Source organism: Lepisosteus platostomus, chromosome 9 (genome assembly GCF_059453375.1).
Source record: "Lepisosteus platostomus isolate fLepPlt1 chromosome 9, fLepPlt1.hap1, whole genome shotgun sequence".
NCBI classification, from domain to species: Eukaryota; Metazoa; Chordata; class Actinopteri; order Semionotiformes; family Lepisosteidae; genus Lepisosteus; species Lepisosteus platostomus.
This window is the reverse complement of record NC_142619.1, coordinates 5,942,779-5,959,701: the sequence shown is the minus strand read 5'-3', so window position 1 is coordinate 5,959,701 and position 16,923 is coordinate 5,942,779. Positions and strand designations below refer to the sequence as shown.

At 41.6% G+C, this 16,923-nt stretch overlaps 1 protein-coding gene across 4 annotated transcripts in view; it reads right to left on the bottom strand.

Annotated features, from left to right (window-relative positions):
* The window catches only part of mon2 (MON2 homolog, regulator of endosome-to-Golgi trafficking), a 71,022-nt gene extending 55,203 nt beyond the window's left edge, over window positions 1-15,819 (bottom strand). For all 4 annotated transcript variants that reach the window (XM_088646684.1, XM_088646685.1, XM_088646687.1 and 1 more), the window contains exon 1: window positions 15,313-15,819. In XM_088646684.1, coding sequence (XP_088502810.1) covers window positions 15,313-15,420 — 108 coding nt within the window. In that variant the 5' untranslated portion in view covers window positions 15,421-15,819. The remainder of the gene's footprint in view (window positions 1-15,312) is intronic.
* Between the last annotated feature and the right edge of the window lie 1,104 nt (window positions 15,820-16,923).

Below are 16,923 nucleotides of genomic sequence, written 5' to 3'. Positions count from 1 at the left end.
AAACTAGAACGAAAATGAAATACTATACTTTATAACTGACAGAGCACTGGGAATCTGTCACACCTATAAGAAAAAAACCAAACATAAATCGGAAACGTATCTTGTGAACTAAAAAGCGTTACACATTTGAAAATCGTGCACTACCCTTTATCAGAATAATGTTGCATTAAGAAAGAGAAGTCTCTCACAGCCCTAAATACTTTTGACTGCTGTCAAAATCCATTTTAATACTAGCAAACCCAGCTTTCATCAACGTCAGCACAACTTCTCGTCCCGAGTTTTGAAAAATGAGCCTTTGTTGCACAAAGGTCTCGGAAAGTAAACGCTGCACTCTGCTTCAACTTTCCTACGGTTTCTGCTCATCTGCATAATCTTGTCCTGTTCACAGAACTCTTTTCCCTCCCTGATCGCCTAGTTCAAGGAGTTCAAATGACAGACGATCGCACAACCCTCTCAGTATGACAGCTCTAATTTAAGTTCTGTTACATCAGTGCACTGGCTCGGTCTCCTGTAAACGCTTCAGAATAAAAAAAAAAAGGATTGCTTTTAGGAAGGTCTGTTAAGCGAAATACACACAAAAGCCATGTTTCTTGCACTTATTAGGATCTGCATGACTTCTATTCTTTTTTGGGTGTGTTTAGCAGCACTTGTTGCAGATGCAGTGCAGTTGCAATTCTTAAATTTTACAAATTAATATACACCCACAATCAGGAACGGGGGATTGACACAGCAATAAAGGGTGTTTAATACAGTGATAAGCAATACGATTCCCTACCACCCCTTCTAAAAGTGTCTCTCCTGACAATCTAAGAATAGTCAAACGAATGTTACTCTGCACACCACATCCATAACATCTCACCTGGACCTTGTCTCTCACTCCACTGGATCTGTTCAGCCAGCCTGACACCCATCCTTTCTGGGATTTTATTTTTTACCACCAACGCACCTGAGGCAACACCAGTTTGTAGAACCGCTCCATTTCTCTAGGGGCTTCGTATTTCGTTTTTGCTTCGCAGGACGGAGCATGCCCCGTCTTTCGCCAAAAAAACACAAAACAAACGGAATGTGCCGACTTGCTGAAACGGTCATATGCGGTGCGATATCGTATCGCCAAATACAGAAATAATAAAAAATTTTCCCCAGTGGTGGGTGCGAGAAATAAACAGGGCACGGGAGAAAGGAGGTGAAGTGTGGGAGATAAAGATGGAGACAAAAACAGAGAAAAAGGGTGAAAGAGGGAGACCGAATGAAGTACCCCATATCACCATATCGTACTGAACAGCTGTATTTGCTGTCCCTTCGAGCGCCGACAGTATAAATGAATGCAGTCTCACACGCTCACTCCACAGGTAGGCCGCATTCCATACAGTGAAATGACCCACTTAACTCCAGTCCTAAACTCACAGGATTATTCACTTCTGCCCTCAATGCCAGATTTCCAAAACGGCAAAAATGAGACATTTGCTACCAACGGGACCGAAAAAAAAAAAACTACTTCACAGCCATCGACTGTGACAAATAAGGAAGGTGAAGTACAAAAAGGCAATCAAAAGCCTTTTCTGTAACTTGATTCACAAACTGCACCAATGAAGAGGAAAGAAAAAATGTGGAACATGCCTGAGGCAGCGAAATGTATATTTAATATCGTCCAGCAAGAAAACACAGCATGGCCGCCCAACCTACAATTAAAGTCCTTCCACAAATACAATCGATTATTATTTTTGAATAATAAATAATAATTATAAATAAATGTGGGGCTGCACATTGCTTAGGCCAAAAATAGATTTTACACCACAAAGACGAACATGACTGAATGTAATGTATTGATACCACTGGGACACACACAACTGAGTGCCAAGCAGCCATGAAATAAAAAACTTGTATATATATCAGCCTTTTCCAAATGAAAGTTTTACTGACAGTCCTCGGGCAGGATTTCATTATCTGCTAAGGTAACATTTATAACTTACTCCGCTATAAAAGTTTAGCCTTTAAAATGGTTCTGGAGATTAAAAATAGATACTGTAAGGAAAGTTCTCTAATATTCTGATCACAGTCGCAGCAATTTTCTTTTACAGCTGGATGTCTGCCCATAGCAGAAACACTAGTTTACTATCTGCTTCTTTGCTATGTGCTCAACAGACACAGTCACTGGCTGACCATACAATGATCAAATTGAAACTCCACACAGAGGCCTTTGAAAACTTGAACAGCTGACATGTATAGGCATAATTTAAATACATCGGAAACTGAGAAACAGTTGGGAGGGCTTCTCGTAATTCTTGATTTATTTAAAATAAAATTGGGTAGTCCCTGATCAGGGTTTGTGAAGCCTCTGGCGGCTGTAAGACTTCACACCTTGCCCATAATTAAGCACTCAGCAGTGCACCTCTGAGGCTTGCGAGGCACCTGTGAGTTTGTAGCGATTAACAAGGAGAGCCGCTCTGTTTCTTCAGCTCCTACCAGCTCTCCTGAAGATAACAGCCCGTCAGAAGGAAACTGAACACGACAGCGAGCCTGTCAGGGGAGTATGTGCGTGTTCCTCCATTCCTCTGTGCAAATTCAGGGGGTTATAAGGGAGAGCCCCATTAATGAACTGCTGTCTCTGCCAAATCAGAGCGGCTTAAAATTGATTAACAGGGGTCCCGATGACAACAGTTGTGAAGGAAGAAGAAAAGAAAAAACATGACCTTGAGCCTTTTGAACAGTGACCACAGCAACAGGAAGATACAAACTCAAGAGAAAACCGAACAGAGATCCCTTGTTACTAATCACCTTTGTGTGGGTAAACATCACAGGCCGAGAGAGCACACCGGACCTCTCTTCCGGAGAGAGGAGAGGAGTAGCAGCTGTGCCAATGGCCGATTTGACTGGCTCAGGAGGAAAAACGCACACTCTCGTCCCCGAGCTCCTCCCTCATGCTCTGCCCAGCGGAATTCTGGGAGCTCATTTTGCCTTGATCCAAGTCCCCCCCCCCCCCCCCAAGTGAAAATGTGCAGCATGTTACAGTTATACAGTGTACAAAGCGAGAGTAACAAGAAAGAAAATCTCGGGGTGCAAGGAGCTCGCAGTAAATAAAAATAAAAATAAAAAATCAGATGTATTATAACAGGGCATGTGGAGACTGCATGCTCTCCTCATGTCTGCATGTCTTTTCTCCGGGTGCTGAGACATACCAGTAGGTTAACTGGTTTCAGGGAAAACTGACCCTGCTGCGTGTCTGCATGCCCTCTGATGGATGTACCCTGCCTTGCGCCCACTGCTTGCCAGGACAGACTCCGGCTCCCCCATTGCATTAACTGGGTAGAAAATGGATGGAAGGATTGTAACATTACATTTAATGTACTAGGTCAAAATCTAAAAATGACTATTCTAATGACTAGGAATACGGTTGGCACACACTGTAAGGTATATTTATAGTAGGAGCTCCAGGCTTCTGTAAGAACTAGAGGGAGAAAGGGGAGAGGAGAGGCTCAGACAGAAATGAAGTTCCAGTTCCTGGCAGATCCACAGGGAGCTGGAGGGGAGAGAAAGGGCGCGAGGAAGAGAATTTAAAACGCTGCCATTAAAAGAGACAGAGATGGGAAATGGACCAGAGGAGAATAAAAGAAGCACAGCGCTGTTAAGTTCCATCTGACTAAGAGAAAAGAAGGAGAGACATTTCGTCCTGTACTTGTGCGTGTTCATCTCCCTTTTATCTGCGGCCAGCGGGCATATGTTTAATTTTATAAGGTGGTTTTACAACCGTGGAATTGATTTTGCAATTAAACTACTCATGTTCACAGGAATTGAACATAAACTAAATGACACAGTGAGAACAGAAATATCGGCGTACAAGGCACCAGTGCCAGAACTGGACCGGATTTCATGATTCCCAGCTGTGCACACTGGACAAACCTCTACCGCAGCAAACAGATCTACCATCGTTGTCACCTGTATGGTTGGCAAAAGAGTTTATGCACCTATCTGCGATGCAGAGAAAATCTGCACAAGAAAGACATGCTGGCTGTCTTCCTTTATACCATGAATACACATCAGCTTCACAAAGCAACAATGCATGAAGTAATTTAATTAAAGGAAAGTCAGATTATAAAAACTAGGAACAAGCAAAGGTTAATTCACGGTAAACCCCAGACAGTTTCTTGGCACGGGTCAATATACAGCAGAAGAGTCTTCTGTGTTGAAGAAGGTACAACAACAGCAATTCTGCTATGTTTCAGGATGGGATTATCGTAAAATGTGCCTTCTCTAGAATTGATTACTGCAACTCCCTGCTCGCTGGGGTGTCTACTGTAAATCCACTCTGAACAAACCACTATGTCCAGACTTTGTCAGTCAGAATCCTGGCCAAGGGTGTGTACAAGCGATCACATTACTCCTATCCTGGAGTCCTTGCACTGGCTTCCAGTCAGGTTTCGTATCAATTCAAAGCCTTCATGGTCACCTATACGATGTGGCTCGGCACCTCAGTACCTGTTTGAATTATCTTCCTACTCCCCTACCTTGCAACCTTCGTTTGTTTGACTTTGGTCTCCTGTCTGCCCCCAAGTTCATCTACATACTATGGGTGACAGGGCCTTCTCTTGCTGTGCTCCAAAGCTCTGGTATTCTATCCCCAAGAATATCAAAGAGTCACCTACACTGAGCACTTCAAATCCAGACTCTTTGTTGTAAAAGCTTTTATTTGATTGATGGCTACGTCTGTCCCTCTTTATCTTCTACTGCATCCTAAAACCTTCTGTTTATTTGTGCTAATTTTTAATCTCCAATCTTAGTTGTTGTTTTTCTTTACTGTTTCCTGTAAAGCCATTTGAGAAGATGCAATATAAAACAAAGTTTCATATTATTATTTACTTGTTCCTTGGCAGTCCATACATATTGACCTAATTCCCCGCTTGAAACATTTTGAAAATGCATGCTTTCCCTTTTTCGTCACGCCCTTGCTGTTTTTTTTAATCCAGCCAGTTTGCGACACCGGAAGAAATGTGAACAATTGAAAACGCATGAAACCCACATTACTGTCAGGACACAGAGTCAGTCAAACACGCCCAAAGCTTGGCTGTGCAGTGGCGCTCGGCAGCGTTTTTCGAAACCCAGAGTGTCGTCTGCTTCAGTGAGCTGCAGCTATACAATGTGCAAATTGTCCCCAAGCTGGGTAAAACCAACGCACAAGGCACAGGCTGTATTCAGGCTTCTCACAACAGCGGTTATTGCTTAAAAGAAGCCGTTCCACCCGGCTGTGAGAAGGGAGGACACCTGGGTCCAAAATTTAATCACAGAGCTTAGAAACAGGAAAGACAAAGGTCAAAGAAAACACATTTTAAAAATTAGGACTAAGCCTCTTCCCACTCAGTGAAACATTTTTGAAACCCTGTATTTTCACACTGTTTCCCCCCCCCAGTAGCCGACACATAGAACCTAAGTCTCTTCCACCTGCTCGTTAGCGACTCTGGCACTGATAAGTCCTCTTTATCAAGGAGGTCAGAAGAGCAGGCGGTGCTGATTCTGTGGAAAGTCTGGCACCTCCTTGTCAATTCAGGCTGCCTAACTCGAGCGCACATCTATGGCATAAAACACTCCAGGGTGGCGGATGTCCTGTTAAGGCCTGGGACAAAGTGGCGTCTCCACCCACAGGAGACGTGGCAGAATTGCAGGTGACTTATTCAATTTTGTTTATTCTCTGTCCGTTACAGCGCAAGCTCACACGAGCCAAGTGTCACCGCCAATGGCCATATTAGCTCTCAAAGCTGCACCCCTCCCAAGGTCTACAAAGGATGTCACACTGCAGACACTGTTTCTAGGTAGGCTTTCTGTATGGGATGGCGCCAAGAAACATATTTGTGGTATACTCTCGGCCCAAGACTTAAGATCTCCCTACTCCTCTTCTTTCCTATTGTCAGACAGTCGCGATCAAGAATTATAGTGTCAGCAGCAAGGAACATCACCAAGCTACCTCATATACATATCATGGGCACCGTTCCAGCGAAGACTTAAGACCATAAGTAACATGAGGACACCAGTTGGCCCTTTAAGCTTGTTTGTTCGGTCAAACATGGGATTCTCATCCAGCTGTTTCTTGAAAGAAACCAAGATATTGGCTTCAAAGTGCCTCCTCTTCTCACTTTTGATTGCATGTTTCCCCTTGTAGGTCCATGTATCGCTGGTGAATTTGAAGAAGTCCATTGGGCTGTATTTATCGATACCTTGGAGGATTCTGAATACAGGTCTCCTACAGAAAACAGCTATTAGCATCATGTGCATCGCAGTAAACTTACAAGGATTTCAGACGATATTAGAAGCAGACACTGTTTTAAAGGTAACTGAAATGAAATAGTTCAGGTGGGTAGCTGCGTCAGCTGAAATGAAATGCCCATGTGGACTCTATGAGAGGGGAGAAGGCACGCTTTTTTGAAGAAACATCTGCCAAATCTGCCTAAATGTGTTATTATGGATTTATGTTCTGATGCTGATGTCTTTGTGCAAGGTGAATTAGTTTTACAGCAATTACTGAACAGTGACTATAATGTTATAACTACAATGTTTTCTATATATTGCAAAAGTGTAACATTAGTTACCTGAATAGTTATACTAATTATGTGAACAGTGCATAACATACATACCGCACAGCTGTATGTACGGGTCTAGAATTCAGAATGTAAACCATACATACATTGCTGTATACTAGGAATGCTTTACCATCTACCTTATAAAGTGTCCTAGCAAAGTTGAAGGAAGAGGACAGATCCAAGAAGGGCACAACTTGTTGTGATTTTTCAGCAAAGCTTGAGTATGAGCAGAAAGAGACAGGCTAGTGCCATAACACGGTTTAGTTTAAAACTAATTTTCAAGGAAACCTGGATAACAAAACAAACTAGCGTTTGCCACCAAAGCACCAAATACCTCCTGCGTGATTTATCCTGTTTTTATAAACTTCAGACAAAGAAGCATTAATATAGGATTACTGCTGCCGAGATTAACCAGTAGGCTCTCCGAAATCGCTACACACAGAATTAATGTGCAAATGCTGTTTAGACCCGCAAAATGCTTCAAGCCAGCCTCTCCATACTGTAAAAGTTCTTTAACTTAATCTATAAAAACAAAAACTTCATCTACAAAACAGTGGTCTGCTTTCTAATGTTTTCAGATGTTTAAAAGGTGGGAGTTCCACATCTAGTGTACCTTTTTTCCACCTATGAGAGAAGAATTAGGTACTGTACTGCACACTCTCCATTATCAAATATCTGTATTCGATAACACTATCACATTGCGAGATCTAAATTGTGCTCTGTTACCAAGAAGGAGGATTTAAAAATGTTAAAGATGTCAATATAGACAATCACACCCCTGGGTCGCTTGTCATTTCCATCATGGCCCTCCCCCCTTGACTTTTCCCAGACACATTCAAGACAGTCGCCACGTCAGCGAGCTTCAGTGGGGCTGCCAGTTGTGAGTTACAGAGTGATACAGCTGCTGACCATAAATGATATATAAATGAGACTTTGGTCAGGTCTTAATTGTGCAACACATCTCCGCTGCCTTCTGATCTTTAAACTTTAAACATCCCCGATTAACCTTAACTTCTAGTTTGGCACCTGTCTGAACACAGAGAGAACAATTAATTCAACACAAAAGCTATTCCTTTTAAGACGAGGAACGCATCAAGCAAACACATGCTGTGCAAATCAGCATACAGCTAGCTAATTCTCCCTGAAGACCTTAATCTTCCTGTGCCCCCTGCTTTCTTACTGAACATTTCAGTTATAATAATATCCTTATACTTATTTAGCGCTTTTCTGGACACTCCACTCATTTTACAAGGAATGGGGAATCCTTATAAAAAAACAGCATAAGAAGCCAATTCAGAGATGGGGATAATTAGGAGGCCATGACTGGTAAAGACCAGGGGAAAATTTTAAGTTCATGCTGAATTACAACACTGTGCTTTGTAAACTCCTTCAGGACACAGTGTTTTTGACATATGACTCTGAATTTGAGATAGCCTCACCTCTCCTGACGCTGTGTTTGCCATGTTTTAAACATTTAAGTTTGGCACACTCCAAAACTAGTTCTGTTTCTGCTCACACACCATTTTAGTCCTTTTTCAATTTAGAAATATCCAGCCAGCTGTCATTCAAGACACATAAAAGGCGGAGTGAGAGTTAAGAAACAAAGAAGTGTATACAAAAGCACAAAAAATTAATATAGAAAAACAGTTCTTAAACAACAGCAGGAACTGACATACAGGTTACACTTCTATGGACTGTTTTATAGCACCGTTTTATAGAACTTTGGTTTCTGAGTAATTGCGTGTGCAATTGTTAGAAATGTTACTTCCCTACTGTAGCAAAATTAAAATAAAAAAGTGACTGAAATTGTGGTTAAGCCTTTTGGAGTGTTGTAGAACATAACTGAAATTCTCCTCCATTTTTTTTTACTTAATTTAGTGTAATGTGCCCAGATAAAGCCGCACCAACAAACCAAATGTATCAGATTGCCCACCAGTTTATTTTCAGGTACATGAAACTCAATTTATTTAGTTCAAAGAACCAGACTGACCCTTTTTTAACCACTGAAATTGGTTAAAAAAACTGCACGTGATACATCTGGTCACCCTGAAAAATAAAAATCACTTTACTAGGATTTGTAGCCAGTATTAGGGTATTGACTGCATACAACAGTCCAGGAGCTTCCAAGATGGAGCAGTTAAAAATTGTGTAAAACCAACATTATGAGCAGTTTTTGCTTATGGAGATGCATTAAATTAAAGAAAATTGAGGGTTTGCTACCAGGCCCACTGCCTTTGAGAACACTTGATTAAAAACATCTGTATACTGTTGATGAAGTTAGAAAAGTGACTCAGAAAAGTTTGTACAACACCCTTTGCATTATGCTGCGATTATGGCCAAAGAAACAGAGAAAAAGAAACAGCAACACACAGCAACACACTATGTTTAACTTTCAGGCATAAGCAGTGAGTCGCACAATCATTGTTTTCGGGTGATCACAGGCACCAAAGAAAAACTGCTACCCCGCCTAAGAAATCAACAGAAATTAAAACTTCTACAAATGAAAACAGGAACTAGGAAAACATTTCTGTGCATCATTGCTATGAGACAGTTAACCGCAACAGTGAGTGAAACCCAGCAGTTCTTGACTTGGGAACGACAAGAACATTTTTATTTCATTAATACAAAAACAATAGGGATCCTCAACACAGGCATTGTTCAGAGCTACAGGGCTCCACAAAACAGTCTTTGTCTTTTCCGATAACCCCGTTTGAAATAACCCCGTTTTTATGTTATTTTGGATACAATATATTATTTCTAAAAAAGACAAGAATATTTTCTCTTGGTTTTGACGACCTGAAGATCAAAAGGATTTTTTCTTTTCTTTAACATAAAAGAAATATTCTGACTTATCTCTCTTTCCAGACTGCCGCGCTGCCTATTAGAACTTTTCAAAGAATGCAACTTTCAGCTGACCGTCAGGAAAATAATCTAACGAGCACATTCAGTTCATCGGCATCTCTCAAACTAGAACAAGTTGTGATGAAGTGTTTTTTTATACACCTGGGGGAAAAAAAATCCTTCTCCTTTGTTCAACATTGTACTATATACACACCACAGTAAAGATAGCAGTTAAAACATCACCCACCAGGGAAAGAGGAACACACACAATCATTTGTATATCCAGTTTCAATTGCTTTCCATAGTCGTTCGTGCTGAACACACAACTGCAATTTCGCAGCCTGCACAAAAACACTATGGCCTGTTCATGACACGACATGACAGAGGCCAAAAAAAAACAGCTTGCCGTCCATGTTTGGTGAAAAACAAAGGCTGAAAAGACGTACAACTGGGGGAAATGTGAATATTAACCCCCTGGAACACAAGCCTGACGGCCACCAGCGTCACATTATTGTGACAAACTGACACATTTTAAATAAGGCAAGACAACACACACCATGGAGTGTGATAGCTGTTGAGGCACAAACAAGTGAACTGGAAGGACTGACTAGGAGTTCTTTCTGATGTGCAGCTGTTGCTATCATACTGAATGTCCAATTAGGGCTTCAATGATGCGGTAGAAAACAACCGCTTTGCACTTTAACTGAAATGCCCGTCTCGAATTCTGCCAGATATTGCGAAGAATGGACAACAGTGTCAGAAATACAAAAGGTAAAAATACTACTAAATGAGATCAGCATAGTGTTGCAATTATTTCGGTATTTGTTTTTTAATTCTGAACACATAACTGTGTGTTTTAGTCAGATGTTCTGACCAGGTCTGCAGCTGGTGATATTTTAGGTTCTTCTGCTTTGATCATTAAAATCGAGCTCGAAAGATGCAGTAGTAAGTCGCTACTCTCCAATGTCACTTAAATGCTTATGAAGTTTTCCTTAAAAAAAAAAACTTTAATAATGCCAGATACCACTTAGATACCTTTGAAGGTCTTCAATTATGCCTTAAAAAAACTACAAAACGTGTTTCAATGACTTCCGGATTCTGTTTTTGTAAAATCTGAATACCTCACTAGACATTTCATTCAAATGTATTTTGTCAGATGCTGGTGATCCTTTGGCATCCACAATAACACTGAATGCGGAAAACTGCATTTCTGCTTCAATCATAAAATTAGCATTTTGCTTAAGAAAGCAGAGTAGCCTTAAGAAGACAGCAAAGGCATTACTTACAAAAACCACAAACCCAAAATAAATAGCACCAGATCACCAACAGCAGCATTAAATAGTATAAAACTAGCATTACTGTAAGCATGACTAAGACAGAAATTCAAAATTCAAAAAGGCATGAGCAAACCTTTAATTTGTATAACGGTTGGTTAGGTTTAATCCATTTCCACTGAGTGACAGTATTACATTTATCAGATATAGAGCAAATAAAATGATATTTATTTTGAGCCGAGTATGAGCCACTTGCCGGCAGTTTATCTATTTTCTCATAAAAGTAACTTATTCTGATGATCCTTGTTGTAAGAGCCACATATTTAAAACACAAAAAGTGTGCTGTCAGTTGTGCTTTAAAGTGCACAACTGTAAACCTGGACAATATATGAAAAGAAAATTTATGACGACATTAGACGCCAATATAACAATTATATATCCTTTAACAACTACTGTACATACCAATTCAATATAGATAGCTGAAACCATACATCTTCCATATGTAAATCGTAAATTACATAGTGTGCATAAGAAATGTATAAAAAGGGTAGAGACATGATTTAATTTAGATTATCATAAAACTGTTTGTTGGCGTCAGTTCTGAACAAATGTGGAAATGATAAAGCACTATCAACACGTTTGAACAGTTTTAGATCCATTTTAGCAAAGCGCGTCACAACCCAACATTTTAAAGGAAAACGTTTTAAGGATATGGAGACCTGGGACAGTAATTTTAAACTCTGTAAGTAATTAAACAGTCCTCACTGGAGACTAAAGTGAGCCGCTCGCTCTGTTCATAAATTACGCCTTTGCGATAAAGCGATAACCTTTACAATTTTGGGACACAGGGCCCAAAACCTTGAGATACAGCAGACAATTTCAGCACAAACCACACTCCACAGAGGGCGAAAAAGTGAACTGGGTGGAAAATCTGAATCTCTCCCAGTTATACAGTAAACCCTGCAGGAAGAGTTTGATTACACAATACACACAGTATTTTAAACTGGTCGGGTGGGTTAGAGCACATTAAACTGAGGTGTGCCAAGTTCACAGTTTTGTTTTTCCCCAGAGCAGAAGAGCTTTGCATGGCTTCCTTCTTTAATGTGAACTACAAGGCAGTCCTCTTTTCACTGTTTGAAAATGTATTCATGTTGTTAATTATTCTGTTTATCAGTGTGGTGTCCCATGCTCAGCTTTTCACCCCCAAAGGATCCCAGAGTGAGCACTGCTGCTGGAATTGGGGCTCTGGGCTCAATTCCAAACCTGGGGAGCTATCTGTGTGGAGTTTGTATGTTCCCCACGGGTGCTCAAGTCCCCCCCCCCCACAGTCCAAAGGCATGCTGGTAGATTAAGTGGCTTCTGAGAAAATGTACCCTAGTGTGAGTGTGTGCTCTCTGAGGGACTGGCATCCTGTCGAGGGTGTACCCTGCCTTGCGCCCACTGCTTGCCAGGATAGACTCCAGCTCCCCCATTGCATTAACTGGGTAGAAAATTGATGGATGTACTGTAACATTACATTTGATATATTCGGTCAAAATCTAAAAATGACCATTCCAATGGCCGGCACACACTGTAAGGCATATTTATAGTAGGAGCTCCAGGCTTCTGTCTGAACTAGAGGGAGAAAGGGCAGAGGAGAGGGATGAAGCAGTTAGAAAGTGGATGGGTGCACTATTTATAAAGCATCCAGAGTGTCATACATATATAAACACAAAAGGAGACCCATTTTATCCATTACTGAAGTGCGTCACACACCTGGGTGACGCTCGACAGCTGTTATGCATCAGCAGCCCCACTGCACGTCAGATCAGGTGAAGAATTGAGAAACTGCTTCAGTATTTTCAACTGCCAGCAACCATATCACCCTGCAACTCACAACTGGCAGCCCCACTGAAGCTCAGCAGGTGTGAGCCTGGTCACTACCTGGATGGGAGACCTCCTGGGAAAAACTAAGGTTGCTGCTGGAAGAGGTGTTAGTGGGGCCAGCAGGAGGCGCTCACCCTGCGGTCCATGTGGGTCCTAATGCCCCAGTATAGTGACAGTGACGGGGACATTATACTGAAAAAAGACGTTGTCCTTCGGATGAGACGTGAAACCGAGGTCCTGACTCTCTGTGGTCATTAAAAATCCTAATAATCCCCATCTCTGAATTGGATTCATTACTCTGCTCTCCTCCCCACTGAGACCGGTGTGTGGTGAGAGTACTGGTGCACTATGGCTGCCGCAGTGTCATCCAGGTGGGGCTGCACATTGGTGGTGGTGGAGGGGATCCCAATTACCTGTAAAGCGTTTTGAGAGGAATGTCTAGAAAAGCGCTATATAAGTGTAAGCATTACATTATTACTATATTACTATTATTATTAATTAATGCAGATTATTAGGAAATGCAGAGTGGAATTTAGCCAGGACATGCAGGTTAGCACCTTTGTGCTTTCAAACAGTGCCATGGGATCTTTTAATGGTCAAGTAGGCAGGACTTTGATTTAATCACTCATTCGATGCACAGCAGCTCCTGCAGCACATAGTGCCCAGCTTCCATACTGGAGCGTTGGTTTGTAAACCAACGATAGATGATAGATGAGCGCCGCCAACACTTTTCATTAGAGGTCTGTCACCCCAGCAAGTTCTTAACAACATTCCCATGCATTGATCACAGAGGCAACATACTGTATACTACGTAGGAGAACTGCATACTAAAAGTATACATGTAGAAGGTGTCTCAAAGTGCTTGTGGGCAATGGGCTCTAAAACCATGCTTTTGCCTTAGCTTGAATATGGTGAACTTTGCTAGGTCTCATACTGATAAAATCTGCATTTTGAGGTCCGTTTACCAGACCTAAACTGATAAAGAGTTGGGAAATTGCCTCAAGAGAGAAATTTCAATAAAAAACATTAATAAAGAGAAGAGCAAGTTGGAGAAGGGAACTACTTTTTTGTTCATTTTACTCTTTCTTTCTCGGTGGTGTGCAGACTTGGCAGAGCTAAGATGCTATAACGTCTGAGGGGGAAAGAGCACTTTAGGAAGAGAAACTACACTCCGGTCCAGAAGACGGCTCCCACACCACACAGCTCCGTGCCCTCGATGCACAGAAGTCATCATGCTAACCAAGGTGCTGGTTAACAACAGCTAACCATCAGGGTGAAGAGTAGGGCACGTCACACAGACATACAGCAAATTATATCAGCATCCTGTATACATCACGATTTCAGTACAACAAACACATTTGAAAATGTATTCTTAATGAGTAGAATAAGTGAAATTCTAAGTCAAGTACTACCCCTGTCACGGTTTTTCATTTTTAAGCTAAAACATGGTTGGTCGGTGAGTCCGAAAAGACTACTTTGTTAAAGGAGTGCAACACCTTTTGATGGATGAAGACAGCATGTTCAAGAATTGCAAAATACACCAGGAGAATATTTGGTTTTCGTTGTAGAACAGTGGTGGAAACAGACAGACTCCATCACTAAGTTCCTGTAAAACTTGTAGGTACAGGGCTTTTTTTTTTAAATAGAAATTCAATTGTCACTTCCGCTTTGCAATCAAGGTGTTTTTGTTTTCGTCTTTGTCATGAACAGTAAAGATAACGTACACACTGTATAAGGAGGTCATCACAGGCTATAAGAAAAGCCAGTATTGTATCCGATAAAGCTCCTACACAGAATAATAGAATTGATTACAAAATACACGGAAAAAATATTTTAAAACACCCTTACACTAATTACTCAGCATGTGATACCTCTTTATCTGAGTTTCGAAAATTAAATAACACATTTTAAGCACCCCACGTATTCCTAACCTAGTTTTTTCATACGAGAAAAAGAAAACGTCTAATCTCAGTATCATTTACAGTTGAACACTTCTTAGCTTCCGATTTCTTTGAAATGTTAACAGACTATTCTTTACGAGTTTGTCTAAGCTGACTTGGCACGATTTCTATCATACTGTGCACGTTACAGAATAACCTAACGCTGGACGCTGAAGTTGGAACTATGACTGGGTGTGAAATATGATGGATTTGGCTAACAGAATGGGCTTTCTGAGTGAGAATCGTGTCTGCGAGGCTTGGTTGGTACAGTTGTACAACTTTGACAGAGCCGCTGCAGAGTATTTTACAAACTGGATTAAAAAACAGGGTTTGAGCAAGGAAAAACTGGTATACAGTGTTGCGATCTCACTTTGTTGAGTGCAATATCACAGGATTTCCCTTCCCTGCAGAAGTGCCGACTGTTCACGGTGACTTTTTGTCAAGCTTTCTGATTACTTGACAAGAGCTCTGCTAAAGAAAAAAAAAAGTGATTTGTTGCAGCCGAGGATACCACATAACCATGTAAACAGATCCATGCCTGCTGCAAATAAAAGTTGCTTCGCTTTTTATTTTTTGGGTGGGTGTGGTACATTCTATCGTTTCGGGTTTCCCAAATCGCAAAAATACCAACAAAAAATAATACACTACATTTGCTGGCGGTACCGACTTACCCTCTCTCGATACCACACACAAAGCGCATAGCCTGACCGCTCGTTGGCACACGAAAACGCATGCCTTACGCCAAACCCACCTCCCTGAATGGATTGCACTTCGTGTTATTTAAAAAAAAAAGAGGCAGCAACCACGCGTGATATTTTCCCGTACCTCTTTCACGGGGGGGAATTTCTTCCTGCACTCCATTGACAGCGATCGCAGATCGGTCTGCATGTTCTCAAGTAATTTCTTCACCGCCTCGGGGCTGCTCGTAGTCATTTTCGCTGCGCCTCTTGTATAAAATCCTCCCGATACAAAAAACAAAAACAACAACAACAAGGCGATCGCAGTCCTACAGCACGATCCGGCCTACTTTTTCGCTCTTGTGTGAAAATAAAATCGCCGTGTGTGTACCACTCGTACGTCAACGTCCATTGACATAGACGGTGCCACTTTCTCCTTCCTCGCCGACACGACAGCAAAGACGACGCAAGCTTGCGCCTTTTCTTTCATCAAAATCCAGTCGCGACGCGGCAGGCTGTCACCGCCACCATCCTGCCAGATCGGGATGCCGGTTTGCTGCTGTATTGGCAAATTTCAACCCCGGGTTTCCTCTGCCTCCAGCCTCCACCATTTGCTGTGCCGTTCCGATCCCACAATGCCCGAGTGCACACTGACACGTCACACACACTTCCGTAAACAGTTGCCGGATCTCACGGGAAACATTACAGCGCCCCCTGCTGCAACTAGAGGAGACGACATATACATTACAAATAAGTTGTGGATGTGATAATAGCCAATCGGTGCGCTACCTACCACAAAAGTTTTCCCATGAGCAGCCTACTGTTGCGCCTTTTAGTGCATATTCGAGTTAAAATTAGAAGGTAGACGCGTAGCCAGAAATATTATTGTTACAGTCACCTTTAACAATCAACTTGTATTGACATCCATAGTTTCCTCTTCGTGAGGAGATACAACACACATACTGTGCCTTTAAGGACGCATAAGCAACTGGGACGTTAGGTAGAGATGCATACGTGAACCCTTATGAAAATTGACATACCGCAGAAATTTGGATAGAAAAAAAGCCGTACCATATATTTTTGTCTATTACTGTTAATTCATCTATAACTCGATGAGCCAGCTTCCAAAGGGGATCGTCTGCATCTTTGTATTAACATAACGCAACAGACGAAGCAGGAATTATCCGTTTAGTCATTATACGAAAACAAAAGCCCAGTCCTAAACATTGATTGCTAAACATAGAGCGAGACAGAAAAAAGATATTATCCGGGTGGCGGTACTCAAGGATGGAGAAGGCAGAGTCTTGATTAAACAAGAACAGATCAAGCAAAGATGGCTGGAGTACTTCAAAAATCTGTTAAATGTAGAAAATGAGAGGGAGAACCTAGTGGAGGCAGACGTAGTGTGTGGACCAATCCAAGAAATTTCAGTAAAGGAAGTGACAGAAGCTATCAAAGAGATGAAAGTGGGCAAAGCAACTGGACCATCAGGAATAGCAGCAGAACACTTTAAGAACCTCGATGAAGAGGGGATTCAGTGGCTGACGAGATTGCTAAACAATATTGCAAAGGAAGAGAGAATTCCAGAAGAATGGACAAAAAGCAGTATGGTTACCATCTACAAGGAGAAAGGAGACCCAATGGAGTGTAAAAACTATAGAGGAATAAAACTTCTGGAACATGGATTGAAAATCCTGGAAAAAATTCTGGACAAGAGACTCAGGAAGATAATCAGGATCCACAACTCACAATTTGGATT